This window comes from Notolabrus celidotus, chromosome 2 (genome assembly GCF_009762535.1).
Source record: "Notolabrus celidotus isolate fNotCel1 chromosome 2, fNotCel1.pri, whole genome shotgun sequence".
Lineage (NCBI taxonomy): Eukaryota > Metazoa > Chordata > Actinopteri > Labriformes > Labridae > Notolabrus > Notolabrus celidotus.
The window spans coordinates 28,582,077-28,609,795 of record NC_048273.1 but is presented as its reverse complement, the minus strand read 5'-3'; the positions used below and the strand labels follow the sequence as shown (position 1 = coordinate 28,609,795).

The 27,719-nt window shown below is 39.9% G+C and overlaps 1 protein-coding gene across 1 annotated transcript; it reads right to left on the bottom strand.

The window, feature by feature from the left end:
* Nucleotides 1–283: 283 nt before the first annotated feature.
* tie1 (tyrosine kinase with immunoglobulin-like and EGF-like domains 1) lies at nt 284–26,020 on the bottom strand. The gene is given in 24 exon segments (XM_034673079.1): nt 284–1,963; nt 2,539–2,638; nt 2,725–2,821; nt 3,881–3,921; nt 5,730–5,800; nt 6,111–6,224; nt 6,416–6,606; nt 9,104–9,214; nt 9,346–9,409; nt 9,510–9,656; nt 10,106–10,299; nt 12,364–12,654; nt 15,528–15,668; nt 16,565–16,723; nt 16,811–16,955; nt 19,350–19,459; nt 19,462–19,494; nt 20,155–20,283; nt 20,423–20,563; nt 22,257–22,388; nt 23,672–23,827; nt 23,977–24,087; nt 24,190–24,486; nt 25,735–26,020. Coding segments are annotated over 24 exon segments (3,111 nt in total). The 5' UTR covers nt 25,799–26,020; the 3' UTR covers nt 284–1,891.
* Nucleotides 26,021–27,719: the final 1,699 nt, after the last annotated feature.

Below are 27,719 nucleotides of genomic sequence, written 5' to 3'. Positions count from 1 at the left end.
AAAGCTAGCTACTTAGTAGCTGAACTCATAGCCAAATCAAAAAAGCCACACACTGTGGCAGAGACATTAATACTACCTGCAAAAGCTATTGTAAATGAGATGCTTCACCCTGACACAGTTAAAGAAGTAGCCAAAGTCCCCCTCTCAGATAAATAGATTCATTAATTGAGAGACTAAATGTGTCATTTTGGAACAATTTTGGTTGGTGGTGTGACTCAGGATTTTTTTATTGTAAGAAATGTGCCTTGGATTCAGAAAGGTTGAAAAACAGTGATGTAGATGATTCCAGTTGTCATACAAAACTTTTATTCAAAACAAAACATACTGTACATCCTCATACAGCAGGTACTTAGGCCTCAACTGCATTTTTAAGCAAAATGTGAAAGGTCAACCACAATGTACACATACCCTTGCTGCTATTGCTATTGCTAGCTTACCTTAGCTTTGAGCTCGTACATGTTTTCAACAGGACTAACAAAGATAACCACAATACATGAACTTTAAGTTTGAATTGAAGCTTTGGTGTAATCTAGCTTTTAAAATTTGGCAAGCCCCATGGAGAGTAGCAAGAAGTAACAAGCTAACACTACAATCAGAAAGTTACTTTTCAGGCAAGCTAAAGCTCAAGTTCACCAACCATTCCTAAATTCCACCTTCATTCTTGTTAAAAAATCTTCAGCATGTATTCCTATTAGCAGTCACCCACTCCTATATTTGTACTGACTGAATAAACATTGTGTAGTTGACAACAGATACAGAAACTGCTCTTCCTCTATGTAGTAATGGATGAAAAGGTTCAGATAGATTTGCATTTTTAACACTAACAAAGACAAACTCTGGGAGAAGCTGCATTTTTTCACCACACAACTTTAAGCTTACAGCTGTTTGAGTAAACAGGGGACATACTGTGTCTGTAGTTAGCTTCAGTGTTGTCAGTCACTGAGAGTGCAAATGGAACAGCTTCTCAAGGTGATAAGTCCAGTTACCACAAAAACATTTATTAAAGAGACCAGTCAGTGAAAAAACATTCTGTACATTTCTACACAGTCGTTATGATACCACACATTGCATTAGCTCTTAAAGTGTTAACTATATTGTTGATAGCTGGTACACTGACTGACTGTGCATCCTCCCAGTGTTATTAGCATTTACCAAACAACTACTCTTGTGGTGGAGCTGTTTATGCAACACATGGATTATCTACAATAGTTAGTTTCACATCAGTTGACTAAGAGGCATTGATACATCTTTTTATCCTTTAAAACAAACAAAATACAAACAGTAGTAGTTACATTCACATGGCAGTGATACGCTAACAGTTACAGACGCAGTTGGCATGAATAAGGCTGGTTTAAGTGCTACATTATATGTCTTTTATACTTGTTCTACAGTTTGAGAACTCGAGTATTTGTGATCTACACTGTGTCCTTTGAATTTTATCTTCATTTAAAGATCTCCCTCTCCATTGAGAGCAATGGAAAGGAAGCAAAGTCCAGCTTTGATACCCCACAGACCCTGTGGTGTTTCAGCAAGTCACGTAGCTCCTTATGTGCCGCTTCCCTTCAGCTATCGCAGAAAAAGGTTAGCGCATTGTAACTTTTGCTACACAAGAGGTACAATGGTGTGTCCTTTTACTGCTACTGGTTTGTAGAGACAGAGGCTCAGTATTTCCCCCAAAAGGCCCAGCCATACTCCTCAATCTCCCAGTGCCTCAAACACCTCCACACAGTGTCCTTTCACAGTCCTCCATTTATAACTGGGTGTCTTTGGTGAAGGCTCTGGTTCTCCTGTCTCGGCGCTGAGCGGCAGGGTGGTGGCAGTAACGCGGCGACCATCCTCGGGGCTTCCTCTTTGGTCTACGTGGCAAGCTAGGGTCTGGGGGGGCTGGTAGTCAGGCCTCCTCAGCTGTGGCGTCTATCCCGGCGTAGGTGAAGTTCTCAAAGAGGGCCATGTTCACATAAGCCTGGAAGATGTATAGAAGTTTGTAATCTGTGTCACACTCATGATGTAGCATAGCAAACCCCACGTGTGGTTGAAAAGAACTACAGAAGTGATGAAAAAACTGGTGCTAATTGTAGTCTTTTAGTGATTGCTTATTTGAAAAGTAACACTACTTCAAAGATGGCCACCTGTTGCATAACAACCAAGTTTATCATATGTATGTCTGCATTATTTGCACTTCTCATTATTGTGTGATCATTTCAGTGTCTAGACCTGTTACTGCTGCTGTTCTATTTTGTTATTTGTTATATTTTTGTGTCTTCAGGAATGTAAATGGTAGCTCACTTTCTTATTTTGCTGTTGAGAAGCCTTTTGTTCATGTTGTGAGGGTGTGTATTGGTGTGTGAATATTGAGAGCAATGTTAATTTTGACTGTTCACCATAGTCAAATACTTCTGAAACAGCCATTGTAAACAATATTTCTAAACAACAACACGTGTATAGATTAATGAATGAACCATCTATGAATTATGTTTAGTTTTCAGGACATTGTCCTATTCTTCCCTTTCTTCTGAAATTGTGCAGAGGCAGCATTACCTTCCTGGCCTCCTGCATCCTGTTGAGCTGCACTGAGACTTGGGAGAAGGGGGGTCTCTCATAAGGCCGATCCCTCCAGCATTGCTTCATGAGCTCATAGCTGGACAAGGGGAGAAGGTTTGATACATTTGTTGAAATAAAGAAAGAACAAGCTGAAGCATTAGCTAAACAATGCTGAATACTTACACCTCATCATCACAGTTTTTGGGTTTCTCCATTCTGAAGCCTTGTGGCAGTTTTTCGTAAAGCTCAGCGCACGTCATCCCACAGTATGGTGTGCCACCTGACAAACACACGAGAAGAGAAGGAAATGTTAGTTTGATTTGTGTGGTGATTGCTGGTCAAGAGTTATGAATCATCAACGTCATGTTACTGTGATTGTGACCATAGAAACATACACAACACAGTGTTGATTTGAACACACAAACAGCAAAGCCTTCCTGGATTTGTAGTACGCGCGATGTTCTTGATCATCTGATGGCCTGTCAGCTGGTATTTGAGACTGAGAAGTCTTGAAAATACTCAAATGTGTATTATGTAGAATTTTTCACCCAAAGCTCCTGTGACGAACTTTCAGTTTGTATTGATTTAGGCGACCCCTGTGGACAAAGCGATACCTCTTATCTCTTTGCTGCATTTGTCCTGTACATACATGTATGTAAATCATGATTTATAACAAAAAAATGTCACCCTGCATTATTTTAAATATATTTCTAACATGGAAAATGTAAAAATTAGATGTGTATGTGGCATACAGTAAAGCAGCCTGACCAACACCTAATAACTATATGCATCTTATATATCTAGTTGCTGATGGTCTCTTTTGCTATTGTAGGTCATTTAGAAACATTAACAAAGATGTAACCCTTTTCAAAACCAGATGAAAACTCCCCACAGGAGCTTTAATTTAATTTTTCGACCAAAAGCACCAAAATGCCTCAGTGTAAGGCAACTAAGTCAATGACACTGCAATGAGCAAGACATTTCACATGGCATGGTTCAGTAACCTATGCGTATCATTTTAAAGTGAACCACCATCTAGCTTGTATAACAATGACATAACAGGTGTTTCAGGGTGCTCTGCATGAGAGGCAGCCATCGTGTTTGTTTACAAAAATATATCTCATTGGCACTCCTCCGGGCCTGCTCCATTTCAGACAGGCAGCTATGACAGGCTCAAACTAAATCAGCTCATCAGGGAATCTGTCAGAACATGCTCACCGATTCGTTTTGTTCCCCCGGCTGCTAAGGCTGTTTTTAGAGTTAGAACTAAAGAGGAGTTGATGGTAAAGTCCGCGAGCTGACTACCATTAGTTTGCTGTCAGGCTGACCACTTACTTACCTAGGCTGACAATTTCCCAGAGAAGAACACCGAATGACCATCTGAGGAAGAAGATGCAAAGAGAAAAATGTTAGAACAGTAGAGGACTAATACTCCAGGAAATTAAGGGGAAATAGAAAGGTTTTATTTGAAACACCATGCAGTTGTATCCCTGGGTAATTTAGTCTTCTTTTAAATGTGCTAATTGAAGTTGTTTTTGTGCGTGTTTGATTGAAGGTTCATTCAAGTGTTGCTCTAAATGTATGTGGTTGATAGGAGTTATATGGTTACTTTATTACAATCTGACTTTAATACAATTCAATATTTATGACCTTGGCGTCCTTCTTGATCAATAAACTTTGTATGAAAACCAGCTATGTTTTTTAAATCCCCTTTCATTGATAAGTTATTACATTCATGCAAATACAGCACATACAACTGAATTGAATTGCAACTGACATTTGTGAATCAAGTATTCGATCTTGTTGCCCTAAAATGAATGCATTTTTCAGCAAAGACTACTTATATTATATATATTTTTTGTGAAACTCTTGTTTTCACCCACCACATTGAAAAAAAAAGGATTAACCTCATTTGGAGATTCAGACGATTAAAGAACGGAGTAAAAAGTCTGATACCAAACCGCTAAATGTCCCAAAAACATATGACTGCCATATTTCTTGTAATCTGATTGGTGATTGAATTCAAAAGATAAACCCCTGGTTACACACACACATCACGAAGCTGTGTGGTTGATCCTACGAGCTGACAAAGGTTGTTTGTTCCGTCAGTCTGTTCTCGTTTCTCTAATCTCTTCTGTGCACCATGCCTCACACGGACTCTGATCTTGTTCTCTGTCTCTTTTTGTACATTCTGTTTTTCTTACTTATGTTCACAACTGTCTCCGACTCTACAGGCTTCTCACATCTTCCGTTAGCTGTCCGTCTCACGCTCCTTCAGCTTTAGTATAAATAGGTGCTGTTTGACAGACCAGCAGCCTGGTCTGTCTACTTAGTTGTGCACCGAGTTTCCTGGTTGTTCTTATCAGTTACACAACACGCTATTATCACTACACCAGTGACAGAGGGATGATTTGTTGTTTTCTGTGGGAGAGAGTTTTATGGTGGGCATTATCAAACTTCACTGGAGGCTGAAATCATTTTTAAAAGGGTTCCCATGATGCAATGAAGAATGAGAAGGAAGAATTATGATTGTGAGAAGTTGTGGATTGGAGTTTGGTGGAGAGCGAAGAACTTCAGGAAATGTTTTGCAACCACTCATAGATTGGTTTTAGTTTTGTAACACTAGAAGTCTGCCGTGTCAATTAATTCTTCTGAAAAAGGTTCTCAGAAACATATCAGTCATCTTTGAATACAGACACAGAGATGTTAAAGCTCTGGTGCAAAACAAACTGTGAGCTTTCCCTGTCTCGAAAGAGAGTTTAAGCCTAGAAATGTAGGACTCTTGTATGTTTCCAGAATCCACTTTTCTCTTTAGATATACTTGTATTATCGGATAATATTAAAGACTATTTTTACAGCTCAAATAGCAAAGAGAGTAGAATGCTTAGAAATGCACATTCAGTGTATGAGGAGCTTCCATTCCCCAGAGGAGAAATGTCTTGCCCCTAAAATGTGAGGTTTAGGTTTCCAGGTGTATAACCTTTATGACGATAAGCTCTATAGCTGTGTGATTTCAACACATACACCACAGACAAGAGACCTTTCCGATAGAATTAAAACCTTTGAAACATCTGCTTGACATGTCAAGTTTAGAGAATATTTTGTGGGGGAGTGTAGGATCCCAGGGACAGACAGTAGATCAGTCCTGTATTCATGCCAATTGAACAGATAAGCTGACTGTAACTCACACATCGCTCTTGCTTGTATACACGCTGTAGTTCAGAGACTCAATGGCCATCCAGCGTACAGGCAGCCTCCCCTGAAAACAGAGCAACACATTCATTTTAAAAGAATTAAATATAACATGAATAGATTCAACAAATAAAGAGATTTAAAGCTCTATCATCAAACTGCTAATTCATTAAACTTTTAGTGCTGAACCACCTCTGCACACCGAGCTGTACTTGATCATATTTACACATTACTGCCCTCTTCTGGTCATTTCAAATTATAGCATAGTCAATCAGATGCCATCATAGCATAAACAAAAAACAAACTAGTACCCTGTGCCAACAAACAAAAAGACAAAATCTGAAAAAAGTGCAACCGTGTATGGCCGGAGCACTCACCATTGTCTTCTTAACGTAAACCTCCTCACCGCGGGACAAGCCAAAATCTGCAATCTTTGCCACAAGGTTGTCCCCTACGAGGACATTCCTGGCTGCCAAATCTCTGTGGATGAACTAGGAACAAGGGAGAGGAGGACAGGTGAGGAAGAGTGTTAAAATAGTCATGGATAAGTTGATCTTTCACACTGAAACATGATGATTTCACATGTTTGATCAGGAGCTGCGTTTTTGTACAAAGGATGGCAATTTTGAAAATGTTGAAAATGCTCATCCACAAACGGAAACATGACTTGATTGCCTCCTACCTGCTTATCGCTCAGGTAATGCATCCCTGTTGCCACATCAACAGAGAACTGCAGCAGCTGCTGGGAGGTGAGGGTGGAGGCGGTGCCATGCTCCTTGGCAAACACAGGATCAGTTTCTAGCACTCGACTCTTCCTCAGGAAGTCGAGGAGGTTACCATAGGGAGCGTATTCAATAGCTATGTACAGGTAGCCTGGAGGAGACAGAGGAATCACCATGATACAGAGGAAACTGTGTGCTGTTAAAGCTGATAAATACTGACATTTATAGTATAGTATAAGTATTTACATTTCAGGAAAAAAGGCAAGTCAGTGTGCTTCATAGCGTACATCTGATCTGACAGTTGTAGTGGATTGAAACCCAAACAAGATGTCTGATGTGTATCCAAAGTTTTGTTCTCTCTAAATCAATTAGAATATTAAATATTTTCCTTAATGTCAGTTTCTTGGTTTTTATTTTACCCCTGACATTAAGGTGTGTAATGTGTTTATTTCCTCGTCCTGTTCTGGGGTTCAATAGTTCACTACTCCTGATTCTTTCAAACTGTTGATATCTGAAGATTGAACTTGGTCTTGAAATCTGTGGGATGATTCAGTGTGTGAAAGCTGAAAAATAGCTCCATGTATTAAGCCACTCTTCTGTACAGACACAGAATGGATCAAATAAATGAAATCCTGCGAGCAGGAAAAATAAACAGAAAACTCCCAAAATGCCAAAACCAGCAGTTGAGCAACATCTTGTGATAGTGAGTATCTAACGCTCACTTTCAATAAACATCTGAACAGCTTTTCTCTGTTTCAGCACAAACACCTCATGACAGCTGTGTAATGTGTCAGAGACGTGATATATTACTCCTTAAAAACAACTCTTTCTTCCATTTCCCCCCTCATTTTTAATCTCTATCCTTTAAGCCTGGTTTCCTAACTCCCCATCCCCTTTCATTCACCCTTCCTTATTTCCTTCCTTCATTCCTACCTAAATTTCTTACTTCCATTCTTTTCAAATCCTCCCTTACTTCCCTATGTCCTTTCTTCCTACCCTCCTTCCAAAATTCCTCCCCTTCATAATTCCTTCCCAAATTCCTTCCTCCATCCTGCCATTCCTTATTCCTTCCTTCCTTACCCAAATCCTTCAACTTGTCCTTCTATTTGTTCTTCCCCGATTCCTTACTTACTAATTCCCCCTTATTCCCTAATTCCTGACTCCCCTCCTGACTTCCCTTCAATCCTTTATTCTTCCTTCCCAAAGTCCTGTGTTTCTTCCTTCCTTCCCTCCCTAGTTCCTTGATTCCATCCTTGTTCTCTGTATGTCTACCTTTACACTTCCTTTCCCAGTTCCTTCAGCCAGGAGGAGCTAGGGATTAACCTTACAGCTAGTGGATAACCAGCTCTACCTCCTGAGCCACAGCCACCAGAGTTAATTAATGGAACATTAATGCTGAGTCCTTTTGACAACTTGTTGTAATGTTTAAAACTAAAGAGACTGATATTTATGATAATCAGACTAAGTTGACGTGGTTAGGGTGATGCAGCGTGTCTGTGTTTCTGCTCTTCATCAGGATTTAAGAAGTGAACCTGTGTTGACATCAGATTTACACATAGTGTAGAAAAAGTCTAGTGCTATTGGATAAGACAAAGAAAAACCTCTTCAGAGACACATAATTACTGAGAAGTTTATACTTCAAGGCTGATTTACTTTAGTAATGTCCTCACTCATGTACTTTCCGTACCAGACTTCCCCTCTCATATGTTATCAATCTTTGATCAAACAAAGCAATCCAGTTATTTATTATAGATGTAGCAGCAGGAAACTGATACCCTGTGTGAAGTACCGCTTCTGAGGAAACCTTATACAAATACATAAATATATGACACAGCGGTGAGGATGTGAGGAACATGGACAAATCAAACAAATGTGCAAAATGCTTTTGGCAGGCCATGATTATTTTGACTGGACAGACTCTCATGCTTTGCAGGTGCAGAGGATAGAAGTTCAGAGGGGAGTGTCGATTTGGATCTCAGGCAGGATTTAACTGCTTTCTTTTCTTACAGGAGTTCAGTCATTCATTCAGGGTACATAGAAGTATGATCTAGTTACTGTATTGACTGCAGGACACAGATTTGAAAACAAGCAGCAAGACTTCTTCATATAGTCAATAACATGTTTTAAGAATTGCATTGGCTTGTACATTTGGATCAAATTAATTATGATAAAATTCAATTAACTAAGTTTGGCAATAGAGGCCAATACACTCAATGAGCAAGCAATGTGACATTTTAAGGCATAGTGCCAGAGGGCCAAATATTAATATTTTTATATATATAAGTTCGACTTGTAAGCCAGGAGTTTACTTGTGTTAATGATGCCGCTGTTTTATTTAAGAAGAGAAACACATTATTGATTGGATAAAGCGTCACTCTTTGTTCAGATTAACTCTCCTATCAGCCTAGCTCACGAAGCTTGGGGGTAACGTTTTGATAAAACACACATTTCTGTGCTGAACAACAGACCCTAGTGAAGACTCCACTGCTCCAAACTCTTAGTTCTGTAGTCAAAACCTATCTATCTTTATCACTTGTGAATGCCTTTAGCTCCAACATCTTTGTACACTGACTATGAGCAGGTCTTCAAAAGCCATAACTCAAATGTATAACAGTATCAACAAAGGCCACTAGGTGTCGCTGACTCACCTCTGTTCTCACAGGCTCCAATCAGGTTGATGATGTTGGGATGCTGGCCTAGTTTGCACAGCACCTCCAGCTCCCCTGCGAAGTCTCTGTGGTCATTTTCTGAAGCAAACTCTGCAGGAAGATCAGCACACACAGCAGACTGAGACAAAGTGCAAACTAAGCAGCTTCAGTCTTCTCTTTAAATGAGATGTTTTGATACATGCACAGTAGTTGCATGCATGCATGCTCACATGATGTCTTACCTTTCAGCATCTTAATCGCTGCGCTCATTTTACTGCCATCCTTCTTGATCATGGCTTTGATGACCTGGTTTTGAAAAGATTATTAGCTTGAATGTTTAACACAGTGATTATAACAGTAAAGGGAGTTTGAAATCATTACAAAGTGAGTGTAAGGGGCTACAAACCTGGCCAAAGTTGCCTTCTCCAATGACATCTTCAAACTTGATGTCCTCCCACTCCAGGATTGGATAGGTGAGGGGCTCTGGTGTTGGTTTGGGTCGTCGGGTCAGGGTCAGGGTTCCTGAGTTAAACTGAAGAATAGTCTCTTCACCCTGAAGGTATAGACAGACATGGGCTCGGCAAAATCATATTTAAGATTGCTAAAATAGGCCTTCTTGTCAACTGGATGTCAGCACTAGGTGTACTAGCTACTGTGGCATCCATCACCCCTTTGATTTAGCATTTAGCTGTCCCCAGGTTTAGGGGTTTTTGCAACCATAAGTGAGTATATTTGGAAAAAAGAAGATATGCACACTGTCATCTTTTGATCCTGGTTGACAGGCCGCCATGATGTTAACTTGTCAATCACAGCTCTTCCTGTAAGCATACTCTGCTGTATGGCTAGAGGAAGACTTTGAATTAGGGATTGAGACCTGATTTGTTGGGAAAATGTGAAGGTGAGTTAGGTGAGGTGTGAGGCTTTGAGAGGTTACATCCGCCGTTCTATGGATGAAAGGTAGGACTAAAAAGTAAACTTAAGACAGTCTAAGTGCATCCTTACCGATCCGGACTGGTAGGTGAACGTGCGCCGACGGTTGAGCAGCGTCTTGCGGATGAAAAAAAGAGCCAACAGAGCCAGCAGGATGGTCACACAGGTAACCGTTACAGAGCCAACCACTGCCACCAGCAGCTGGTAACTGCCCGCAGTAGCCCTCCCAGCCACACCCTGGGTGGTCGGGGTCAAACTCTGAAAGCCTTTTTAGGCAGAGAAGATGGAAAGGGAGGACAGAGGGGGGGTAGGATGAAGGATGGAGAGGAAACCCAAATATGGAGATGAGCATGATTTTCAGATACTGGACATAAGTATGCTTTCTATGAATTATTACCCTGAGTGAATCCCTGCCTGTGTGTGGGTGGTCCTGTTTAACCCCACCTTGGGAAAGTATTGGCCAAGAGGACAGTAGTGAAGAAATGTAACATGGGGAGTAGCTTTTAGTTTGAAGGGAAAAACAAATGTGTGTCAAAGAAACTTTTGAAATACTTTTATATCAGTAAACTCAACATTTTAATCATTCATTCTGAAAGGATACACATACCAGCTATGAAGAAATGCTTCAGATTTTTGCTGTTCCATTGCTGCCCTGCTCAACCACAGGAAAGGATTACAACTAAGTTTCCTCAAACTGTCCCGAAATGAAGCTCTATTTGTCAGGTTCCACATCTATTCTAACTTAAAGCCATGTGAAATCAGATCAGTCACATGATAACAGGTCAGATGTTTCTTCTTATCAGTTTATGAGGTCCTACCAGAAGAGTGCTGAATAAGGGCAGAGGTGGGAAATATGTGAGTACCTCTTTTTCTGATAACATATACCTTTGAATTTCAAACAGGCTTGTCACTTTAGATTATTGCATTTGAGGAGAATTATCAGTTATTAATATTTTTCAGTATTGCAAAGACAACATCCAATCTGATCCTAAGTCAAATTGAGGGAACTTTGACACATAAGATATGACTCCTTGTCCATCAGTTAATACTATCAACTGAGAACATTTTGTTTGTTTTTATTTTTATTTTTAAAACTTTAAAGAAAAGAAGATTTCCTTTGGTTGACATTTTTTGAGGGTTATACCATAGAGTGTATAAAATATGGAAGTGGTATCCGTGACGTCACCCATCTGTTCCTAAGCGCTGTTTTGAAGCCAATCGACGGTGGCAGCCATATTGGAAATGCGGGCAGAGTGTGACGTAAAGGGGCGGAGTTTGAGCCTCTTAGCCAACAGCTATGTGTTCCCGTGTGAGAGTCAAGTCAGTCATGTCCCTCTTTGGGCAAAAACTTCTAATCTTAATATCTTCTGAACTGTCGTTTTAGAAAAAAATTCATCCCCGTACAGTGTGTGCCGACAGAGAAATTAGCTACTGTAGCCATGCGTTTTTTGCGTACCAGGCTGTAAACATGTTTATTAATGCTGTAAAGATAGTCTTTTTTGAATTGGGTTTATGTGGTTTCCGGTGTTTCTGCAGCCAGCCTCAAGCGGATTCTCGATGAATTGCAGTTTATAACACACTTCATTGTTTGAGACCAGAGGTTGCCGCTTGGGTTATACTTGTTGTGAAATTGTTTGGAGGAAATGACCAAAGGTAGGACTTTTTTGTTAGTAAAACATCAGAACTGTGGATCAGTTATATTTATGTTAAAAAATATTCTTCCAAATATGTAATGGGGCCTTGCATAATTCAGCAGGTAGAAATCTCCCCTGGAGGGCTACTTTTTACGGTCAGACTGTGAGAACATTTAAGGCTTGTAATTTTAACTTGGATTTCAGTTAGGGGCCTCAGTGTCAGAGTGCTTGTCACTGGTGGTGACTGTTGCTACTTGGTGCTTCCTTTTGTAGAGAATGTTAAGTCTTTTTTGTATTGATCTGAATATTTGATATTTGCAGTCTTTCACAGTGATTTTAAAAATGCAAAAACAATGGAAACAAACTGTCTTTGCAGAAGCTGCAGATTTAGACCAGGAAATTGTACCCGCATAATACACCAGGACTAGTTTCCTCTATGCCATTAATGTTGACAATGTTTAAATCAGATGTCCCGCCCCTTCTTGATGCTGGATGCTGAACTGCATGGCTTTTCTATAGGAAACAGGCATTTTTAGCATAGAACAAGTATCTGTTAGTGGACACAAGCCCTAGAGAAGGTAAATCAGTACCTCTGTTTGTAATAGTTTTTTTTCAGACAAATATCTTTACTTCTTCTCAAATAAAGAAATGAAAAACTTATCCGATCTCTGAATTAGAAAACAGCTTTCTACTCACCATCTTCTTGAGTCCTCGCCCGCACAACCTTGCTCCACTCTCCGGGGACTTTGGAGGAAGCCCTCACTCTGAACTGATAAAGCGTGCTGCCATTAAGCGCTGTCACATCTTTGGAAGTCTTGTTTCCATCATCTGTGTCCACCCAAGGGTGAGGGCTCCCCTGACCTACAGGCTGGTATTCTATGGTGTACTTGATAATGCCTCCATTGGGGTCTTCAGGGGGCTGCCATCTCACCTGGATGGCTGACACTGACAGGGGCAGGGCCTCCACTTTGCGTGGAGATGAAGGACCTGAGACACAGAAAGGTTCTCACAATTGAATTGATAGATGTTGTGTAAAGTAAACTCTAAAACAAGATCACTTCTTTTTTTCTATTACATGGATACTCTGGGAAATCTACCAAGGAGAAGGTTTTCATAAAATATATTATCATTTTATGAGCTGGATTTTTCAGCTAACTTGTTCATATTCAGTGATTGCAATTTTATACAGATTATTCCTTGATCCCAATCAACTGCTAAACTTTTGTTTTTCGGTTTGTGGGTAGGAAGAAAGCAAACAAGCAAACAAGCAAACAAGCAAGCACAGATCCTATAATTGTATTGAGGGCTTAAAACCAATCTAAAAAGATCTTATCATCCATTTCATTTAGTTTTGCCTGTATAACCCTGGGATTTAATACATGTCAGCGTTTGAAAAAAAAAAGAGTACTTCAAAACTGTTCAGGATTAATAATCCAGAAATCCACAGGGACAGCTATCAGGACTCTGAACTCAAAACAGAGTTTGTAGAATATCTTCTTGCAAGTATAACAGTACTCCTGCACCCTGACCTGTATTGGATGGTGCTAATTTATTTTCAAAGGGAGCTTGATAAAGTCTCTTTTAGTATTTGGATGTATGGGTGTGAGTGTATTAGCAAGATGGAAGCTGTTGATTGTTACTTGTATTAAAAGTATTAAGTAGTAAGAAGGTTGATGTTGCCAATTTACACAAAAACATTCTCTTTGACTTTATTCTGTGTTTCAGTTTTTATATTAAATGTATTTCAAAGGTGTATATTGTTTCAGCTGCATAATGTAACAAATTAGACAAATGGAAATACTAGAATACAATAATAAACTAAGCTTTTGAGTTTTTCCAAAGAAACACAGACAAAAAGTAAAAATCGTTTGGTATGAGTGGAAACCATTGAAATTTTGGGGTAGATGTTTCAGTCTCTTTGAAGTAGGGAAGCTGCACCCTCATAAACATAACTTATTGCAACATTCATAAGGAGCTCTTCCCTGCAACATGTGAACAGCAGAGTTCTAGTTACCCTGGCTGCTGAGGCGGAAGTGGTACGGTTTGGAGGGAGGCCCATGGCTGCCACAGTTGATGAGGCGCACCACCACCGTGTAGTCTTTCTGGTACACCAGGTTGTGGAACTTTGTGGAGAGCACAGTGAGCAGGGTGGTTTCCTCCAGAAGTTTCTCACTGTTGGGAGGAGGCCCGATGAGCTGCACTAAAAAGCCGCTGGCTGTGCCGGCGTTAACGCCATTGTTGGGGGGTAGGCGCCAGCGCACGGTGGTGTTACGACCCTCAACCGAGCTGACGTCAATCTCAGGCTGAACTGTGGGCTCTGCAGCGACAGAGAACACAGGATGAGCTAAGGGGACTGACAGCTCTTTGTGAATTTCTCACATAAGCTAAAATGCTAAAAAGAAAAAAAGCCCTGGAGCAGTGGAGTGTTTTTTAAGTGAAAGTGACTTCTAAAATAATGTTTCAGTTGGCTGCAGCACAGTTTCTAGGAATGTTAGCTTACAATACAAAGGAACAACCTGGAAAACCTTCCCTCGTCCTCTGATGTACCAGTCAGGACGCTCTGGTTCCTCTCACAGTCCAGAAACACGCAGTTTAAAGGATTTCTGAATTCTTTTGCATGTCAGTGCCCCGTAAACAAACAACATGCTCTATATTAATAAGCCAAATATGTAATATATTAAATGAGAAAAATTACAATTAACATTTACATTACTTAAAGCTCATGTGAGGAACTTTCTGGTAGTGTTGATTTTTGTGTCCCCTGCGGACAAACTGATACCTCTTATCTACCATTAATCTTCTCTTGCACATGTGTAAGATGTGTTTTCTGATGAAAAAAATCTCCTCTTGCTTCCTTTGCACAGCCAAAAGTATACCCACACATGCATATTTACTGTGGAATAGTGGAATGAGGGTTTTTCCTTCACCTTGCTGTACATCTCTGCAGTCACCTACCCCCTCTCAGCGGTTACATCTATCAATATCTGAATTTAGAAATTATAAATCTTTTTGTTTATGGTTTCATTTGCATTTGCAGGTCATAAAGAGAGCCAGTTAAAAACACCTCACAGGAGCTATAATTTCTGTGTAAATTCTCCAAGTTTGGATTGCAGAAAGGAAACAGAAGAGCACAAAGCTTCTATAATTTAAATACGCAGAAAGTGTTTGAATGAAATTATGTAGTTTTAGAAAATGGATGAATGGCTATCATAAATGCAACACTTTCAGCTACAGAAACTAAAATTGAATTATATTCCACTCTAAGTAAAACGTCTCCCGCCATTTAAAAAAGTTTCTGCTTGTGAAGGAGACAACATATATCATTTGTTCTGCCTTAAGGAACAAGCCACATGTTGCCAAAGAGTCACATTAAATAGAGCTCTGTGCTGTGATGCTCCATTCCAGTTACTTCCATTAACTTTTCTGGACTCACTCTTGATATGCTCTCTCCCTCTGCACCACAAACGTTGAGGAATCAAATCCCAGATTCTGCCATTTTGCCAAAGTTAATTAATTTTCTGATTCCTTGATGACTGATGACATATGTTTATTATCGTTTGATCCCAACGGGTCTTCATTCTATCTCAGTGAGGTCTTCAAACATAATTAATCCTCTATATTTGTCTCAGTCTTGAGACATCAGGACAGATATGCTCGCTGGGGAAAAGACAACTGGCTCCCTGCAGCCTGGGAAAAACACTGCAGAGTAAAAATAAGGAGATTTTCCTATCATTTTGGACCAGCCACTAGATAATTGTGCTCTCCTCAGTTCTGTAGACCTGACTGTGAACATTTCCCCTGGCAAGACTACCAGTTAAATGTACTCATGTGGAGTGAGGCATGTGATCTGCGGGTCTTACCAGGACAGTCAGTCTCCATGATTGCCTCTGGCCCAGGGGCCCCCGCTCCTCCTACGCCAGGACGACTCAGCTGGACACGGACAAGGTAACGGGTGGAGGGCTCCAGATTCATGAGTGTGATTGGCTCTTTGTCACTATAAACTGAGAGAAGGCAAAATTATTACATTAATTTGTGTACAAGTTGTACTGCGGGTGTGATGAATAAGATTCTTCTTACAGCGAATATCACTGGAGCTGTGACATACACTTTGACATTCGGTTGTAGTTACACAATGAATATATATTTTATTGTATTTATGGGCATTTTTGTCTTTATTTTGATAGGACGGCTGAAGAGAGACAGGATATGCTGGAAGCAAAGAACGAGGGAAGACATGCAGCACCTGGAGTCGAGCCTGTGACCGCTGCAACGAGGACCATAGCGCCACCGCTAGGCCAACGACGCCCCAAGAGGCTGATATCTGACCTTGCTTATACCCGATGGACTCTAACTATTGAATACTTCGGATTTATTTCAGTTTCACACATACGAAGTGAGAGCAGCCTCTGGGTCAAAAGAGTGTGAAGTGAATTTGGAGTTGCCTTAAACGCCTTATCGCCCACAGGGGGCAACAACACTTATGAATTTACTTCTCACTTGATTTAAAACCCCAGAAAACATTTTTCTAAAAGTTTATAGTCTCAATTGCTTGTTTCATATCCCCTCCAAAACAGCATGATGCACATTTAGCCAACATTTACAGTCAAACTGAGGATAAAGCAGGCTGTGCTTGAGGTGTGGCTTCTTTATGATTGACAAGTCACAACCACAGCAGCCTGCCAATCAGGACAGAAGCAAAGGAGTGTCAACCCAACACGCAGCGTCCAAATATTATCTCTTCTGAGTTCAGAGAAAAAGAGGAAGTCCAAAATGACAAACTGAGGTTTCGTAATGACTGTAAAATTGATGAGGTCATGTTACGAAATGAGATGACCTGCTGATAATGTTGCACTCTCCTAAAGGCAGGCTGACTGCTTTGTTGAAAGGATATTCGTACCAATGATGGAGGACCAGGAATCTCCGTTCTCCACTGGCTTGTAGAGGAGCCGTGTGGAGACGATTGGGCCGTCTCCTCTGTGGGAGTCCATCGGCATCACCAGCAGCTGTTTACTCCTCCTCTGCAGCAGCTTGGGAGCGGTGGTGGGTATGGGAGGCTCTGAGAAGAAACAGCAACATAGTCATAAATATAGATTCTGCAAAAACAATATATCTCTGTTTACTTTAAATGTAACTCAAAGGAAACCTTTAATGGTGAGGTTGAACTTGAGGGAGTCCTGGCCTAAATCGTTGGAGACCCTGCACTCCCATAATCCTCCTTGTTGAGCAGTCAGGCGAGGGATGTCAAACAGGGCTGTGCTCTTATTGGAGTCTATCACGGTGCGAGAAGCCTGAAAGTAAAACACAAAACACTTGATAACCCGGACTGCATAATTAAAACCCTTTCTCTATTTCCTGGAACTGTTTTTGCTGCTGTTAACATTCGTTCTAAGAATGTCCTCAGTGTGAGAAACTTCTTTGTTCCTGTGAGAAATGTTGGTACAGCTCTTTATCAGATTATTCATAATATCAGGGAAAGAGCACAGAGGGAATAACACATTAATATGAGCATGTCATTTCTGGGCAACACATGAAGACTGCTGCTCTGTAGACTGATACAGCCTTATCTGGTAAGACCATTGTGTCGTTGACTTCCTCAGAGATTGACTGAAGCATCATATCATTGGATTGATCTCAAAGGCACAGTATTTAGACTCCTTGATTATTTAGCTGGCGATACAGCACACTGCATTGTTCATGGAAATACACAAACTGCAATTAGGGTGCGATTAAGTTAATTATGAGGGTGATTCAATATTTTTCCACAATTGAAGGCATAGTTTGGCACCTTGGGGAAGTACACTTATTTATTTGCCAATTCCTTCACATCCGTGTGGAGGATCCATTAAGGAGGATCTGAGCCCTTGTAGGCAAGGCAAGGCAAGGCAAGGCAGGGCAGGGCAAGGCAAGGCAAGGCAAGGCAAGGCAAGGCAAGGCAAGGCAAGGCAAGGCAAGGCAAGGCAAGGCAAGGCAAGGCAAGGCAAGGCAAGGCAAGGCAAGGCAAGGCAAGGCAAGGCAAGGCAAGGCAAGGCAAGGCAAGGCAAGTTTATTTATAAATCACCATTCATACAAAGAGCAATTCAAATTGCTTTACAGAGTTAAAAACAAAAACAAGAACAGTAACAATAAACAAAAAAAAAACAGAAAACACTTCAAACATTTACAATTTATATGTGGCCAGTTATGTTTGATCTATTATCTCTCTCTCTCTCTCTCTCTCTCTCTCTCTCTCTCTCTCTCTCTCTCTGTGTACTTATGTAACTTAACGTACATAGTAAATAGTGTTGGGTCTTATTATTTATTACAATTAGGAGGGATCATTATAAATAATTAGCCCCCTTCGCTGCTCTGAAGTCGTAACTTGCAGTCTTGCTGTCCCGCCGGACACAGAATCACAACTGATCTTGTCTTAACCGAAATGAACCTTTAATCATTCGATTCATCTCAGAACTTCTTCCCAAGGATTAGGACTCACACATTGAATCTTTACTGAGTCGAGTCGCAGCCCAAAGCTGGCTAAGACCTCTTGACACCCCTGCAGGGTGCCTGTATGCCCAACATTTAATTGTAGATCCAAAATCAAGTTAATTCCATAACGCCATACCTTGTCAGTATTTAAGATTGAACAGTAGAAATTTAATCAACATAGGCCCATTCTCATTCAAAAGAATAAAGAGCCAACAGGTGTTATGATGATTTGCTGCTGAATAAATAACCTTAGTTTCAACATTCCAAGTTAAAATGAGAAAACAGATAACTGAAATTAAATATATTACAGATAGAAAATCTTTTTCTACCTCTGCTTGTTGCTGGCTAAAAGACATTGTAGGTGTATTGGCATATGAAATAAGTGCATTGGGCTTTTGTGTTAAAGTACTTTGTTGTATTGCAGTTATATTGTACTGGTTTTATGTTACTGATAGCTGTGTATTTTAATCACATTGCATTTGCTATTGCATAGCTAGGTATAAGAGTTAATAATGAGCAAATCCCCTGTGCAGCACGTCAGTTCCATGCTTAGAATCTGAAATATATGTTTTAGCATCATCTCAAAGGATAAACTTAAAAGAAAATAAATCAAGCTGATATCTATGTTTTTTAGGGACAAAGAAGAAAAACTGAATCCATAAATGGTTGTGGTAAAGTTAATGAAACATTTGAGGATGCTGCTCTTGTCTAGCTCTCATGATTAACAAGCATAAAGGAGCCTGACCAGACATACAGTAAAGAGTGCTTGAGGTAAGTAAAACCACAGTGGATTTACTTTTGAGCAGTGATGGATATCCTTCCCTGACAACCTGTTGTTTGCTTAACAACATTCAGACTTAGTTTGTTTTTGTTGTTGGCTTAGAATACTTTGACTTTACTGTAATTTTGCTGAGGTGTGTTTCTTTGTGCTCTCTGTCCTTTGATAAACTTTCCATTATTGTGCTCCAGGAGGAACTATCCCATCTGCTGAGCCACTAAATAACCCCAGAGTGCAACATAAAATGTATTTAATGCCAATTTAATGTAGTATTATTTCTTCTTTATCGTGGTAAGTTAAGAGGCAGCTTCAGGCAACTCTTTATGCATCAACTCTAAGAACCTCTGTGCTGGATCATCCTCTCCAAACTGTGTTCATATGGAGACTATCTTTAAGTCATCTTGGCAGGAGTTCTGCAAGCAATTTCTGCATTTTCTACCTTGAGCACTGTGCTGTCCAACTTCCTCAGCTCGATGCTGGTGTGGCTGGGCAGGGGGTTTCCTGTAGCTGAACAGGAGATCTTAGGGCTGGAGTTCAGATTCCACTCCAATTACTATCCAAATCCAGGATCTGGGGAGCCCGGTCTGAAAGAGATGGGAAGCAAGGAGCAAAGAGAAGATAGTGGAATATTAGTATGGGGTATTGATGTTGCAGCCGAATAAATAATAGTGGAATAACACTGGATGGAAAAATAGTTCATAGCCATTCAAGCCTCATTTTACAAAATCCCAACCTAATTATCTTCTCCACATTTCCAAAGAAGATTAAGATTTTTAAGCCAAACCACTGGTCAGATTTTGGGATCATAAATCACACTAATTATGTTTGATGTTTAACTTCCATGGAAAATCCTGCAAACTGTTGCAGTCTCAAGGATTATGTTCATCTAGAGTGCCCTACATTGTAGCAGACAAGCTTGCTTGATCTGGGTTTTAGGATTTCACCAAAAAACAGATCAAGCTGTGAGTGATTAATTACACTACATGTAATCGCTGAGTGTTGAGCCATGTTTCTAAGTGTCTTTTTAACTTGGGAATGTCACAAAAAAACTGACTTTTCATGTAATGATCAGAAGCATGATTAAGTCCAGTGAGAAGGAGGATGAAAATTTAAATGCGCTCTGTAGTAATGAGAAGAGTAAAAACTCTGCAGTGTTAAAGGTATCTATGCTGCCACTTCTGTTCTAACAGAGATAGCTCTAAACTGGTTTAAAAAACAAGCTGTTATGATGTGAAGATACAGACCAGACTTCTCACAGTGCTGTCCTCTCCATCCTGTGGGACACTGGCAGCCACTGAAACGGTTACAAACTCCTCCATTCTCGCATTTGCAGCTCAGCATACAGTCTGGTCCATACATGTCACCATGGCAGGCTGAAATCAGACATACAATTAAACATAAAGTAATACTGCTAAAAGTGAGAGGAGAAAATCATTCAAGTCATTAAACCTATAAAAAATATTAAATTTGAAGTAAAAACAAAGGGACTTGTATAAGTAATGTGGTGCTCACGTGTTTCACAGTGGCTTCCAAACCAGCCGCTGGCGCAGGAGCAGCCGTAAGGGTCTGGTAGGCAGAAGCGAAGCCCCTTACAATTCTTCTCGGAGCCACATGACTCCTGGCAGTTTCGTCCAAACATTCCTTCCCTGCAGGCTGCAAGACAGAAAGAGAAAGGCAAATTCACAAATGTGTTTATTTAAATTCCTTGGGTTGTGATGTATCAAGCCTTAACCATCATGAAAACAACACAGAGAAGATTATAATCGACATGCTAGTGTATTCATGAGTAACCAGCAGTTTACAGTAAAGTATGCTAACATCTGCTAAACTAAGTAAACCTGCACTGCTGAAAATAATACAAATAATATCAAACCAAATGAGCAAAGTTTTGGCACAGCCTTCACCCTGATGTGGTGAACATGTAAGAGAAGATACCATAATCACATGGTGACCACATGCCTGACAAACTATTGTCATTTCACTGTTTATTGTCTGATTAGTGATTGAAAACACAATGATCAGTTAAAATCCAGATGTACATAGGGCAAAAATCCAAGTTCGACAACATTTTTGATGACACATTAATTACCGCAAGACAACAAAATTTGTTAGCATTTAACCGGTTTCTAGCTAAAATCATAGCACAATAATCTCATGCTTTACAGACTTGGAATGATATAAATTCAAAGCTTACAGTAATATTAGCTAGCCACTGTAATTTCAACTAGCATAAAGCACAACTGAGGCTTGAGTTTGATTAACAACACAAGCTAACTTAAATGTTGGAAGAAGTGGTTAAATGCTAATGATAGCTGTTAATACGTGATGAATTACCAAATATGTGTGTTCAGTTTATGGCCCTGTGTCCATTACTGCTAATTGTCTTTTTAGTTGTTGATTAACTTGGAGTAAAATGTCAGATTCCCTATCATTAAATCATTGGTAACAGGCTAAATAGCAACTAGACATCATATTAGCTTTTGAGCCTTAAACTCCTGAGTGTGGCATCAGAGGAAAATGGCTGCCATGTGAATATGGCAATGTTGATGTGTGCTATTTAAACCAGGTATACTTTAAAGGTAGTCCCCTTACTGTGGACAGCTCACCCACACGTGAATAATTAACTGTTGTTAAAAAAAATACAGATGCAATACTCGATTAAGTTCATCCAATGGTTCAATATTTCCAGTAGTTCATGCGATATCAGTGGGCAAAAGACACTTTGGCACCAATCAAAGATGATATGTTGTTTTGACTCAATGGTGATGTTATATCTTTAATCATTTTTGGGTGCTCACAAACTAAAAACTGTAAAAGTTATGACATTCCCATTTTTCCAAATAGTAACAGCTGTACTCTGTGTTTAGTCATCTTTCACAAGTGTTGTCACACATATAACTGAAACTAACACTGTGAGCAAAGTAAACATCATACATGCAAATCATCAGCATTCTGTCAGGAATATTTTGGACATGATAAAATGCTGACAGTGATATTTAGCTCATCTCATGGCTGCTCCAAAGTACAGCCTTGAAGTGCTGTTAGCACAGCTGTGCTCTACAGTGCTCTACAGTATGTGCATGAGCCAGGTATTTCTGATGAAAACCATGTGTGAAGTGTGGAACAATGATCCAGCTCTATGTCATGTCAAGTCACCACTTATTTGCAGTAAACTACTCTGAGTATTGATGGATTCAGTTAACCTTACTTATTTAAAATGCAGTATTCACACATTGCACTTTGAAAATTGTGATGTTGATCTGACACTCCACCCCTCTGTCTCTCACTTGCTCATTTACACACCCACACTTCCCTTTAAGGACATTGTTCACACTGCAGTACCAACCTGTCTCACAGCGTGTTCCCATGAATCCTGGAGGGCAGATACAGTCCCCATCGGCATCATGACACACTCCGCCGTTCAGACACTCTGGACAGTCTCTATCACAGCGAGCACCCCACTTCTTACTGGGACAGTCTGAAGGGAGAAGATTTGTATATTAAACACTAGGATACATACACAATCCATTCTACTCTGCCAATCCAGACAAGCTGCTTCAATATCATGAGGGTATTAAGTGAGTTTGGGCATTTTGTGTTGCTGTGTAGTATTGAGGACAGTTTTAAAGTACAGATATATTTTCATACTAAAGAATTAATTAATTGTACTTAGAAAGAGTAATAAAAAATCATGTTGGCTTGTAATAAAAAATATAAAAAATAAAACACTTCTGCCAGACGAAGACAGAGCGCATGCGAAAACGTAAAACAGGTGGAGATACTGCTGATCTCTCTTTAAAATATCACAAGAAATAAAACAAACACATTTGGTCTCACTAAACCACTAGACTTCAATAAGTTCAGAATCAACTCTTGGTTTTATTAAAGATAGGGTAGTGTGGAGCCTGTTAGCTTAGCATAAGATATGGAATAAGAGGTACACACTGAGCATGGCTCTGTCCAGAACATAGACATGATCATACATAAACTAAACCCTGTTGGGCTGCAGTATAGGTCATAAGCCCCGCCTCCTCCATTATAAAAGACCAAACATGGGTGAAACTAAAAGAAGACAAGGAACAGTGAGTTATATGTAATAAATACTAACACAAGGGTCACTGAACTTTCTATAAGTGTCGGCTTCAAACCAACACGACAATCTGTTCTGTGAAAGACTGTACCCACCTGAGGGATCTTTAACATTTTATCAGTAAGTTGAATTAATGTTTTAGTCAGCGGGAAGGGTGTAAGTTTCCTTTAATGGATGTTAGGTATTTGATCATTTTCTTGGTATGATGGAGAAGTTATTTCTGATGAGTTAAAACAGAATATTTTAATGATGTATTCACTTTTGTCGACTAATCCTAACCCATCAGCACCTCCCTTTTTATACTCTTTGGCTATTTGTGAGGTTTAGTATAATTTGTCTTTACAAATCTTGAAGAATTTGCAGTGAGTCAACCTTAACCCATCCTGTTTTGCATTTAGTAGTTACATCATCCCTCAAAAGTGCAAGAAATGTGTTTATTTCTGGGAATCAAACACATCGTCTTGCACTTTTGAGGGATGATGCAACTACTAAATTAGCACTGAACTACTGTCATAACATCCCAGTTACAATCTGATCATGTGTTTGTGTGTGTGTGTGTGTGTGTGTGTGTGTGTGTGTGTGTGTGTGTGTGTGTGTGTGTGTGTGTGTCTGTTAAAATGTGTATTTGTCTAAACCTTTGTATTTGTGTGTAAAGTCAGTGTTTAACAAACCTCTTACAATGAGCCTCATCCAGGCACCGTGTAGGGGGCTGTCCCCCACGTAGCTGGCACTGTAGATACCCTCCTTTTTAAATTCTACAACCTCCACGGACAGTACAGCAGTGCGGTTTATTACCTCATTCCAGTGAGTCATGTAATTGTAGTTTCCTACACAAACGACAGAAACAACATTTATGGCATTATAGTTCCAAACATGTCAAAAAAGATGTATTTGCTCAATGTGTTCTATAAATATGGTTGGTATAAGTTGATGCCTGTCTTTGAAGTATGTATGAACATTTGATCTTCTGTCTTACCATTAAACTTCCACGTCACATCTCTTTTTTGGGTGCTGAGGAGCTGCATGCTGAGGTGAACCGTCTCGTTTCTGTTAGCAGTCATTGTAAGGTGGGTCGGGATAAAATTTGCTGTGATAAAAATACAGAAACAACATTTTACCAATGAAACTGAATTTATGGAAAGACTGTAAGTCATACTTCAGGCTTGTTTATTGTCTTGTCTAAACCCACCTTTGCCAATGTTGTTGATCATTGTGACCGTCTCTGGCCGGGTAGCTTCCATCGTGGATTTGCAGTAGAAGATACCGATATGATCCAGCTCTTGGAAGTCTCTAGCCACGACCTCTTTGCTCCTGGGTTTGTGCACTTTAAAGCTTGGTTTCTTCGGGAATACGAGGATCTTGTCATCTTTTATGATGTCGAGCTCCACCTGGGCTGAGCTGCGCTCTCCATTGATACAAGCAATGGAGAAGTGATTGGCGTTTGTGAAGTGGGCTGTGGAGACCATGGTCAGGTCGATCACAGCATCTGTAGGACGAAGTCGTTGAGTTTTAAACAAACATTTTCTGATAAACAGGGAAGGTTTGAGGGCTGCTAGTTGCTTAACTTTGAAAATAAAACTCCTACTACTGCTACTTTTGTTACTTTAGCAAATAAAGTAAATGATGGGGACTGCATGTCTCTTTAGTTACTTCAGGCATTTTCACACTTTGAGAGAGGTTCTGGATAGCTGCTTGCAGCTATAAAGACAAAACCTTTTGTAATACTCTAATTCACCCTCATAAAAGAAATACAAGCATGCTCCCAGTGGACAGAGCTAGAAATATGAGACTTTGTGGCTCGTTAGTGTGCTAGCTTACATCCTGTTGCCATTTGGATATAACTTTAAATGACCATTTATTGAATAAAAGACAACTTTTTCAGATGTTTTCTTTGCAGGTGCACCAAATTATTGCAATGACTAATAAAAGTACAAGGTGTATAGTAAATTATCCAGCTGATTCAAAATCATATTAACATCCATTTTCGCATCTCTGTACAATTTATCTGCTTACTTCTCATGAAGCTCTGATAGAGTCCATCTTTTATCAAAAACCCCATTCAGGTTTCAGGTCAGTATGTTTCATCTACACATCCTGTTACAAACATCAGCTTCACACAGTCTCTGGATGAAACATGTCAAAATCGTCTCATTATTCACATTAGTCACAATATTGTGCCACAGGAGATCTTAACACATGAAGTTACTAAATTCAAAGCAGAAACATTATTTAAGTATCTTATTGTATTATAGGTTAGTTGTTAAATGTTAGGTTTCATTATTACAGTAACTTTTTGTGTTACAACTGGCACACAGACACCTGAGATAGAGATTTGAAACTGACAATTCACTCTCCCTTTTTACATTTTTTTGTGGTTAAAGAAAACACTTAAGGAATGTAGTTATTCTAATAAAGTTGCCAAACCCAGAGTTGTTTGTCCAGGATTCCTTCTTGCTGGAATTTCAGCCAGAACCACAGAACAATAGCAGGAAACATGGATGAGCTCCTTCTCTCCCCAAGGATTCAGAAATGTACACTCAACGCTCAAAAGGATTTTATGACTCTAACAAAGTTTGAATTAATACAAAAGGCATACAATGAATGAATAATGAAAAGATGGATAACTTATCCTCTTAATGAGAAAAGGGAATTTCTTGAAAGTGAAATCTCACTTTGGTTTTTGCTCCGTTAAAGTTCTACCCAACACACACACTTGAAATAAGTTCCTTCTTACCTGAAAAATCCAGGAAACGCAACACAAAAACCCACAAAATCCTCATGGTTATTATAATCCTCATTGGGGGAAAAGGTTAGATCTACAAAATAGGATTTAGTGAGACTGAGTAATACATCCAAAGGGGTGACGCTGCGTCACGACGAGCGCTGCGCTTTTTTACGCATAACGTGGCGAACCTTCCCGAGCTCAGGTTCAGGAATTAAATCTCTTCGGAAAAGACCACAGCAGTCCTGTTTGACTTAAAGAGGTTGTATCCGTCACACTGACCACAGAGATAGACTTGTGGTGAGGCTCAGCTTTCTCGGGGTGAGGAAAGGGAGGAAGAGCGTCATCAGACAGCGGAGGACTGCTGGCGCTCCGGACCTCCTCGATTGGATTAATGGATTAATGAGTTTAAACTTTGTCACTGTTTGGTCCAGTGCGGTGCCAACCACTCTGCTGGATTTTTATACACCTTTTTATGTAATATTTTATGAGTTTGTACAATTTAAGCAGTGAAATAAGTGAGTGTGGTTATAGACTGCACTCCTATTCTGAAGCACTGTATGGGTGTTAGAATAAAAACATTTTAGGAGTGTCTAAAGTTGTCAAAATATATCAAAAATATGAAGATAATTATGTATCATTAACTACCCATACTGCACTCATTTCTGTGGACACAACCTACAGCAGTCATGCGCAATGAATCCCAAAATGTTGACTGTGCTCTTCTTTCATTGCCACTACTGTCTATGCAGAGTTACTGTAGAACACACTTATAGCAGCAGCTGGTATCATGTTTTGCCAAATGCAACAGCTTTGTTCTTTCACTTCAATGAGTCAGTAACAATCCCTACAGCTTTTATGCTCAGCCTCCCATTTCAGTTAAAATCAGTCAGCCTCAGGAAATGATGAACAATATGCTTGTTGTGTCTATTCTGCTCAAATCTTTGAGTGCTGCACTGTCTTACTTTTAAACAACTGCACACGCCTTTTTCGTATTTACTCTGCAAAAACTGTTACGCTGATTTGATGTTTTCTTTACGTCTCCTCGCAGCTTTAGACAATAGACTTGAAGTTGACTCAACTTCTTATTGTTTGACATTTCCTGTTTTCGATTTCAGGAGCTCATGTGGCTCTCTTTAGTGGGCACAGGAGATTTTGCTGTAAGGAGGGTTGACAAAAAAACTGCAAAAATAAAAAAAATCTTGACAAGGTTTGCAGATTAATGTCCTACCTAAAAATGTGAAAATCCTACCCTGAGAAAGATCTAAGAGTGCTTGAATGACAAACTAAATACCAGGATTAGATAAGGTATAAATCCTACTGGTTCTATCAGTTGAAGTACAGAGAACAGAAATAAAAGAAACCTGAAATGTGCATACCCAGGTTGGGATTGTTTGGTCTACAGATCCACGTGCCTCCATTTTGACTCTCAGAAAACAAAGAGCGTTGGCGCCGAGGTTTGACTCAGATCTGTATTGTCTACCTTTGACCTGCCAGTGTGACCTGTGCAGCTCAGGAGCCAGAACAACTTCTTTTTAAAGACCCTCTGATTTCCTCTGTCCGCACTTCAAAAACATCCACAGACAGGAATGGACTCTACAGCGAAAACAATCATACCGAGCTGCCAAAAACAGATGCAATGTGCACAGTTCTGGTTGCAGCAGCACATACCTGCAGTTTGCACTATACAGCTAAAGGTGTGCATTAAAGATCATGCAACAGACTTGTTAAGTGTGAAGAGAGAAAATGCAGAGAGGTGTTGCGTGCTGCAGACACAGCTCGCTGGAGCCTCTATAGGAAGCGAAAAGGGAAAAGACTGATGGCTGGGTCAACACAGATGCTGCAGCTTCAGGCAGCATTAAGGCTGTCAGCAGCCAGAAACCAGAGGGGGACATTTAATGTGAATTTGTGTTTGTATGCACCAACATGTGTGTGAATATGTAACAGTGCATTGGAACGAGAAAGTATACATATGCATTGTTACATTAAGTATAGTG